The sequence below is a fragment of the Narcine bancroftii genome, chromosome 1, assembly GCF_036971445.1.
Source record: "Narcine bancroftii isolate sNarBan1 chromosome 1, sNarBan1.hap1, whole genome shotgun sequence".
In the NCBI taxonomy this organism is placed as follows: Eukaryota; Metazoa; Chordata; class Chondrichthyes; order Torpediniformes; family Narcinidae; genus Narcine; species Narcine bancroftii.
The window spans coordinates 272,628,361-272,637,665 of NC_091469.1; the positions used below are offsets into that span (position 1 = coordinate 272,628,361).

The following is a 9,305-nucleotide window of genomic DNA, read 5'->3' on the forward strand; positions in this document are numbered from 1 at the left end:
TTCCTTCTAGAAACGCACAGATGCCTCATGGTCTGGGTCATGGATCATGGGGCAGGAGGCAGGGGACAGATACACAAGGATGGAAAAGGGTCAAGTATAAATCAGGTAGGAATTGGAATTAAAAAAGGTTGTTAGAATATGGCACAGGGCCCCAGTCTGCTGCTGGGTTGATAGGCAAGAGTCGGGCTCATAATCAGAGATGTTGGGGTCCTAATCAGTAAGGGACAGGTTTTGGGGTTGGGAAGGTCAAGAAGGAAAAGTAACAACAAGGGATAAATACTTCACTTAGTGAAGAATGTATGGAAGCTTGCTCCCTGGTAAGATAAGTACCCTTGAATTTACAAGTGGCCTGCATCATTCTGAGGCCATGTGTATGTGGACAAAAAACTGCCGGCATCCTTTCACATCCCCACCTCCCTCCACCCCACGTGCCAGTGCATCTAACAGACTGACAACCCAGTAAGAAAAATCATAGTTATCACAGAGCATGTGATGAGCTCCTCATTTCCAAACATTTCTTAACAGAAATTATGCCACAACTGTTCTTCATTATAGTTTTTTTTTAAATGTCCCCCTGAAATTTCCCTTTTAAAGAATGATTTCTCCAATATTTTGCTTTGCACTTAATCAATCTTAGGCCCATTTTAAAAAAAAACGATACTGTATATATTTTCCTATTCCAGGTGGGAAGTGTGGCAAAATCAAAAAGCAATGAAGAAAAAAGTGATTCTTTTTTCAGGGTAAATATTCACTTCAATAAACTTGCAGTCAAATGTTAGTTTGAAGCAGTAATTGTAGCTGTGGTGTACTTTGAAGCATTGCAATCGGTCGGACTTTGTGAAGAGAAGAAATAAGGAAGCGGTTTAAATATTAAACATCAGAAAGTCCAAAGTTTTTGGTTGATCTGACAACCTCTGTTCTGTAATCACCATCATTAAAAAATGAACCAGAATTAACCAAAACAAAGGGAGGGGCAGGCCTGGCAGTTCAATGTTTCAGGGCACAGATGCTACAGCAATGTTAAGTAGTAGATAAGAGAGTGAAGTGTTGTATTTTTTGATTCAGGAAGAGGCAACACACCAAGTCTTAGGGGGGATATTCTTGTGAGATCATTCAATGAGGTTATATGGGTGGAACTTAGAAATAAAAAAGGGATGGTCGCTTTGAGAGTACTCCATTAGCCCTCCAACATTCAGCAGAAATTAGAGATGCAAATATGTGGGAAGATTGCAGATAGCTGTAAGAATGGTCAATAAGAAAGGGATGGTCTCATTGAGAGTATTCTATTAGCCCTCCAACATTCAGCAGAAATTAGAGATGCAAATATGTGGGAAGATTGCAGATAGCTGTAAGAATGGTCAATAAGAAAGGGATGGTCTCATTGAGAGTATTCTATTAGCCCTCCAACATTCAGCAGAAATTAGAGATGCAAATATGTGGGAAGATTGCAGATAGCTGTAAGAATGGTCAATAAGAAAGGGATGGTCTCATTGAGAGTATTCTATTAGCCCTCCAACATTCAGCAGAAATTAGAGATGCAAATATGTGGGAAGATTGCAGATAGCTGTAAGAATAGTCAATAAGAAAGGGATGGTCTCATTGAGAGTATTCTATTAGCCCTCCAACATTCAGCAGAAATTAGAGATGCAAATATGTGTGAAGATTGCAGATAGCTGTAAGAATTAGTCATAATTAAAAGTAGATGATTTTAACTTAAGGAGATGATTTTGAGCTGTTACATGACGTACAAAAGGAACATAATTTTACAGCAATACAAGACATTGGTGGGATACTGTGTGCAGCTCTTGTCACCTTTCTATTGAAATTACATAATTAAACTGGGAAAAGTGCAAACAAAAATTCACATGGATGTTACCAGAACTGGAGGGCTTAAATTGTCAGGAGAGACTGGATTTGATGAGACTTTTTCCCTGGAATGTATTATTAGGCTGAGGGGTGACCTTTAAAGAAGTATACAAAATACTGCTGACATAGATAAGGTGAATAGTCACAGTCTTTTCCCAGAATAGGAGAGCCTAAAACAAGAATGTAAATGTTTAAGGTTGGAGGAGGGGTGGGGGGATAAATTAAAAAGGTACTGAGGGGTAACCTTTTCACAAACAGGATGGTGATGTATGGAACGAGCTGTCAGAGGAAGTGGTAGAAATGGATACAATTCCAACACTGAAAAGATCATTGGACAGATATATCATCAGGAAAGGTTTAGAGGAATATGGGCCAAATGCAAGCAAATGAGATAAGCTTAGATAGGTAACAATTGGCATCAGCAAGCTGGGCCAAATTCCTGTTTCCATGCTGTACAGCTCTATGATGTTTATAACTTTACTGTAATACTTGGCACTGAAATGTTTTAGATCTAATGTATTATATCTAATTTTCTTGCTATCCTTTTGAGACAGCTATTCTTTCTGTAATATTGCCTGACTCCAATCCTGCTTTGGCTCATCTATTGTTCAAACTATATTAACTATGAACTTTTCGCATTGATGCAGTCCTGATATGTCTCCCTTGTTCAACTTACTGGAAATAGGTCATCCTAACTTTGCTCAGCTCCAAGTTGCACTGTCCCATTGAACAATTTCCCTGACCTTGTTGACCACCTCTCACATCTGTATGCCTTCACTGTCACATTCTTCCCAATTTATATGATCTTCTTCAGCTCTGTAATATTCCATTTTATTTTTTACAATATTTCATGGGAAGTAACATTGATAGTGAGGCTATCAATTTTTTTATTCATCCTTACTGATCTTAAGCTAAGAACCTTCCATTTCAGGAGGCAGTTAAGAATTAACCAGATTGCCGTTGATCTGGAATTTCACATAGGACCAAATAAAGATGGACTCATGATTTCCTTCCCAAAAGAAATAAGGTGAACCAGTTGGGTATTTTCAATTTAACTTCATAGTCTCCAGGACGATTGTCATTTATAACAATTTCTATTCACTGTGCATTTTAAACATTTATATTTAGGTTAGTTATCCAGGTAATTAGATTACTAATCCAGTTATTTTACCACTGTGCTAATGTTCCTGGTGATACCTGTGTTCCTCCAATTCTAACCTCGAGAGCACACCAAATCCCTCCGCCACTGATGGCCCTAAACTCTCACTTTCCTCCCTCAATACACCTACCTCCTGGGCCAAGCTTTTGGTTATCTGACCTAAAGCTCAAGCTCTTTACCACAACTCTCATCTTGATACTGCTTTAATGAAATACCAGGGATAATTTTTTTCTACATTGGCAGAGCTATAAAAACAAAAATTGTCAATTGGCATGGAAATGCATGAGAACATCATGCATTGACGCTAAATCTCAGGTGTTTCTGCATTTAATTAAAAGATAAGTTTTTTTTAAGAGAGCGACTGGTCAAAATGAAGTATCGAAAGCAGGATTTTCCATTTGACCTTCTACTTAAAGACCATGAATATTTTTCATTCAAGGCCATACTCCACCGGAATTTAAGTCAATTAACTTCAACAGTTTTCTATATTCTTCAATGTATTATCAAAACAATTATTTATCTCGCTCTCTAAATAGCCAATCATCTCCTCAAGACAGTATATAGATGCAGAAATATGCCAAATGAATACACTACCCTGACCTCTTGATACATTTGTACTATGATCAGTTTCAGAATTATCAAGTATATTAATCTGCCTCCATCTTAAATTCCAAACAGATCTTGTCCGATGAGGTTGCAAACACAGTTTATCGTCTAAAAAATGCAAGAAGTAGAATGTTGAAGAAGCCAGAGCCTAAACCAGGAACTGCTCCATTTCACTAATGATGGAAGAATTGATTACCTGGAAGTTCATAAAAGAACTGTGCAATTGTTCATTCTTTGTATTCTCCACAATATAACTTCCCATCAAGAGATGTTTCTTTAAAACTTTGCATTTTTACAGTAAGAGGCTTCAGCAGCATTGTTGTTTTATTTTGTGGAAAGTGGGCAAGAGACGATACTCTGTCTTACTGCAGAATGGAGATTTCCAGCATTTAACCCAGTGATGATGAAATTAGAGGAAGGTATCTTAAAGCCGGGTTCACCTTGTGGTGTTGCCATGTCCTTGTCATGGAGATCATGGGCTGTGGATATGCTGTTCTTGAGCTATTTCAGTGCTTTTTTGGTGGTATACTCTGGAATTGTCACAGGTTTGTGAAAGGATTTATTGTTCAAAATTGTATAATAAATGTTAAACAAGGTTCTTTGACCTGGATTATGTTGTGATATTTGTGTTGATGCAGGCAGTCCATTTCAAGTTTGAGAGCCAGAGTGCAAATGTTCACATTCTTTGAATACATTGGTCCCCAGTCCCCCCCCTCCCTCCCTCCCTCCCTCCCCAGTGTCCCCCCTCTCCTCCGTCCTCCCTCCCCCGCCCTCCCTCCCGTCCTCCCTCCCCCATCCCCCCCTTCCCCGTCCCCCCCCGTCCCCCCCCTCCCCGTCCCCCCCCGTCCCCCCCCTCCCCGTCCCCCCCCGTCCCCCCCCTCCCCGTCCCCCCCCGTCCCCCCCCTCCCCGTCCCCCCCCGTCCCCCCCTCCCTCCATCCCTCCCTCCCCAGTCCCCCCCCTCCCCAGTCCCCCCCATCCCTCTATCCCTCCCTCCCCAGTCCCCCCCCTCCCCAGTCCCCCCCCCTCCCTCCATCCCTCCCTCCCCAGTCCCCCCCCTCCCCAGTCCCCCCCCCTCCCTCCATCCCTCCCTCCCCAGTCCCCCTCCTTTTGTCTGCATGAAGCTTTCCAGGATCAGCATTTGTTTGGTAATCTTCACTTTGAAGAACTGCAACTAAAGTCCTGATAGTTCAAGTTCCATGTTTAACTTTGTTGTCACATTATACCATGTAGAATGAGAAGAGTTATTTCACCATGGGACTTTTGATCCATTTTAGCCTTATTCTTATTAAGGCAAATAGATGAAAAATGGTGGAATTTGTTGTAACTGAGTGATTTTTCCTGTTCCTGATAATGAATGTATCTTGGATCAGTTATCCATTTGGCTTTCTTTTAAAATTTAAATTCTTTCCACATTTTGCTTACCTGGTTTACTCCACAAAAGTGGCACATGTGAAAATTGTAGATTTGATTTGACCTAATAAATCAACAAACAGAAAGTCTCAGATCCAGTCTCCAGTCTGAACATGCTTGGGTGTGGGCAGCAGGGGCACAGCTGCAATAATGCTCATTGATTTGAAAGAGGAAGGACAACCAAAAGACCACAATTATATTCTAGAGAAAGTAGATGTGTATGACACAGAAAAACGACCAGAATTAAAATTGTGAAGAGCTTCCAAGCCTGCACATAAACTGTATCTGCTTGGACATAACATGATTCATAAATCCATTAAGAGCCAGATAGTTATGAAAGAAAGGGGTTATAAATAAGTCAATAGAGAGAACTAATTTGGTTTATATAATTTATTAACAGACATTAGGCTGTAATGAAATTGGTCTTTGCCAAAAGACAAAGACAGCCTGTCACTTTTTAGGGCAAATTTGTTAATTGTTAATGTTTTATTCATGTCAAAATTAAGCATGTTACAAGACAAAATTAAAACAAACACACAAACCAAAAGTAGAAATGGAAGCCAAATCCCATATGAATAATAAGATTTAGATTATTCACTACATGCACCAGGAAAACAATAATTAGCGTATCCATGCTCAGAACTCAGTAATACTATATTTGCCAATTGGCCAATGGCATTACAGAATAGGCAAAATAGATCAACGTTAAATGGTCCATTTTGAAAAATGTTATCTGTCCCAATGTAAAGCAATTAATGCAACAGCAATTATTGCATAGTAGTTTATATACAGCAAAGCTCTGCATGTAGATTCAATAATCACAAAATTGGAACCACGTCTTAATAAAAATAACTTTAAAATGGGTATACAATTGCCTGCCACAATCACAAAAATTAATGTGCAATCTAAAATGAGTGGCATATAGTAAAAATACAACAGATCTTAATTATGTGTCTGAGTTAGACTAGTACACTATGTTCTCTGAAAATGAAACTAGGCTTCTCCAAATCATTAAAGCACAAAGGGAAACCCAAGCTTCCACTAATAGCAAAGACCCAACAGAAATCAGGTTTGTGCTGGCCCTGCAGATTGATTCACATTCACTTGGGATTCCATTTAATCAAGATGAAACACTTCACTCAACTGTTAAAATGAAGAACAACAATTTCTCATAAGTTTAAGAAATTCCTGAAGTTAAAAACAAAGTTCAAATTCTCAATCATTTCCAATGAAAAATCTATAAAGAAGCTGCAATCTTTAACCTTTTTATTGTCGTTTCTTAAAAGATTAGTTTTACCTTATATGGAAAACTTCAGATCAACTTAAAAGATCTTCAAGGAACACACAACTAGAAAGGCAACTTTCATTCCAGTTTGGTACTGCTGAATAATATTTGCTTACAAATCTTTTTATTTCTGGCCATTATATCTCCTTTAAACATTCATGGAACTTGTGCCTTAAACCAGTGGTTTTCAAACTGCCCCCCCTAAACTCACATTCCATCTTAAGCCATCCCTATCCCATCAGTACTCTTAAGGGATGGCTTAAAGTGGTCTGTGAGTGGAAAGAAAAAGTTTGAAAACCACTGTTTTTATTTTATCTAATTGACTCGTTATGTGCACGGTTTCAGAACTCCAAAGAAAATGGCCAATGACAATTTTCCTCAAGCAAAATATTTCAGTAACAATTGGGTCTAGAGCAGAGATTCTCAACCTTCCCTTCCCACTCACAGACCACCTTAAGCCATCCTTTACTAATCACAGAGCACCGATGGCTTAAGGTTGAATGTGAGTTTGGGGCTGGCAGTTTAAAAACCATTGCCTTAAATACAATTACATATAGACACTATTTAATATTCATGGCTTGGCTGCCATTAACATGCATAATCTATTCCTTAGTGGGGTTTTTTTAACAGAAAAAATTATTCAGCAATTGAGATTTGTCACTCATCTGATCGAATCAAGCATCTGATTACAGTTAAAACTAGCAACATCTCTGCAATCAAGTGTTTTGTGCTTCCCTTTTAACAAAAAGATATGTAATTAATTTACTTGCTTAATAAATAAAACATTTTTCTAATGAAGCTCCTAATGCCCTATACAATGTCTGTGACCAATATATACTCCTTCAAATCTTAAGTATTTCATAAACATAAATTCTGGAAAACTGGAGGAACAAGAGTCCAATTAACAAGAAATTTAAAAAGTTAACAATAAGACAGGAATTAAATTTCTCTCCCCACCTAATACGAAGCTCCTGGCCTCAGCTGTAATACTACTACAGAGGCTTTGCACAAAAAACAAGTTAAATTGGAGGAGAAGATCATGTGTTTATACACCATGTTGTCTTATTTTATGGTGCAGACCAGGCCAGAATCTAGAAAATACAAATAAAACTTTATCTTGAAATTAATGAAGACAAAACAAATTGTGCAGAGATTTGAAATGCTTTAGCTCTCAGATGGTTGTTAAGAACTTCGCTATACTCAACTAAAATGCCTCAAATAATGACCAAAGTCCATGATGATCACAACCAAGGAACCAATAATGCAAAAACTGACCACTGCTTTCCCTTTGATAGAAAGAGAATAAAAATTAGCCAGGTTTCTCATGACCAGGCACTGTCCAATGAACCACTATTGCAAGTTTGCTTGCGGATGTAAAGTGGTAATAGGATTAGGCTGAGTTGTGAATGCCTGCCAATATTTGGCTTCCAATCACATTAGTGATTAAAAAAAAAATAGCCACTTGAGCACAATACAAAAATGCTGCTGGTGCCATTGCCATCATTTTTTTTAATTTTTTTTATTTTTCACACTATAAACCATATTGATCAAGATACATACATTTTCCTTCTTAAATATATACAGTGTCGTTTGTGCCACTGCCATCATGAAATAACACCATTCAAAGATGGAAAATATTTCCAGAAACAATCATCTCCTTGCTTCCTATAGACGGCCTGCTGAATTTCTCCAGCACTTTTGTGTATTAATTTTAAGGATCTTCTATCCTAAGAACTGTAATACTGATTGGGCACTGGTATGGAACCCTAAGTGTGACATTTTTAATGTGAACAAAATTTGTTGAACTGTAAATGAAATACAAATATTAATAGTTTACAAAATGGCTCAGAGTCAGGGTTAAGAAGCTGTTAGACAACAGAACAGTTTATGAGACCTGTTCCTTAAACAAAGATTGGCACTGAAGCACACAAACATCATCCTATTATGTCCACTAATAAACATGATGCAACTTTCACTGAGAAAGGAAGAAAGTCTGAGAGTTTTACTTGGTATAAATCTCATTTACTGTTTATTCTCATTAGAACAAAAACCTTTGATGTGCACACTCCTGCCAACCTACCCACCACAAATGTCTGTAATCAAAGCAACTTTGTAAACCTACCCAGTTGTTTAGCAACTACTAACAGAAGCGGTACAAAACTATTATCTTCTTGCCCTAAGCCTACTTCTTGGTTCTGCAAAACATCAAGGCAAAATGCACTAAGATAACACCACATTATTTGGGTACTGCATTTATGGCGATCTCAAAGCCGATGCTCCTGGGTGATTCCAAGCAACATGCATTAAGGACAGTATGACAACCCATATTTACAACTGCAATGCAACAAATGGAAATTTGTTAAGTTCATAGGTTTAAAGGGGGACAATGTCTTTCCATAATACAATGGTTTTCAACCTATTTCTTTCCACTCACATACCACTTTAAGTATTCCCTGTGCCATAAGTGCTCTGTCATTAGTAAGGCATTGCTTAAGGTGGTACGTGAGTTGGAAAGAAAAAGTTTGAAAACCACTGTTTTAATCGTACCTAATTGACTCGTTATGTGCATGGTTTAGTAACTCCAAATGGGCAATGACAATTTTTCTCAAGCAAAATATTTCAGTAACAATTGGGTCTAGAGCTGTGGTTTTCACTTCCCTTCCCACTTGCATACCACCTCAGGCAATCCCTTACTAATCACAGAGCACCCATGGCATAGGGTTTACTTAGTGGTATGTGAGTGGAAAGAAAAAGATTGAGAACCACTGCCATAATGTATTAAAGAAATATCAATTCTTCAGCAAAAGATCAAATGAAACTCAGGTCTTCACCAAATAGTTGCTGGCTTTTGAATCAAATATTTCACCTTTCCTTAGTTCTCTAGTTGGTTCTAATTCTGACCTATATACAATAAGGTAATTCTTAATGGATTATTCCGAGTGCAGAAAAAGCTTTAAAAATCTCACTGAGGAATATCA

At 38.2% G+C, this 9,305-nt stretch overlaps 1 protein-coding gene across 6 annotated transcripts in view; it reads left to right on the plus strand.

The window, feature by feature from the left end:
• The window catches only part of LOC138743593 (circularly permutated Ras protein 1), an 89,018-nt gene extending 84,777 nt beyond the window's left edge, over positions 1 to 4,241 (plus strand). For 5 of the 6 annotated variants that reach the window (XM_069899125.1, XM_069899118.1, XM_069899142.1 and 2 more), the window contains 2 exons: positions 684 to 740; positions 3,704 to 4,241. In XM_069899125.1, coding sequence (XP_069755226.1) covers positions 684 to 740; positions 3,704 to 3,808 — 162 coding nt within the window. In that variant the 3' untranslated portion in view covers positions 3,809 to 4,241. The remainder of the gene's footprint in view (positions 1 to 683; positions 741 to 3,703) is intronic. The other variant, XM_069899146.1, reaches the window with a different exon arrangement.
• Positions 4,242 to 9,305: the final 5,064 nt, after the last annotated feature.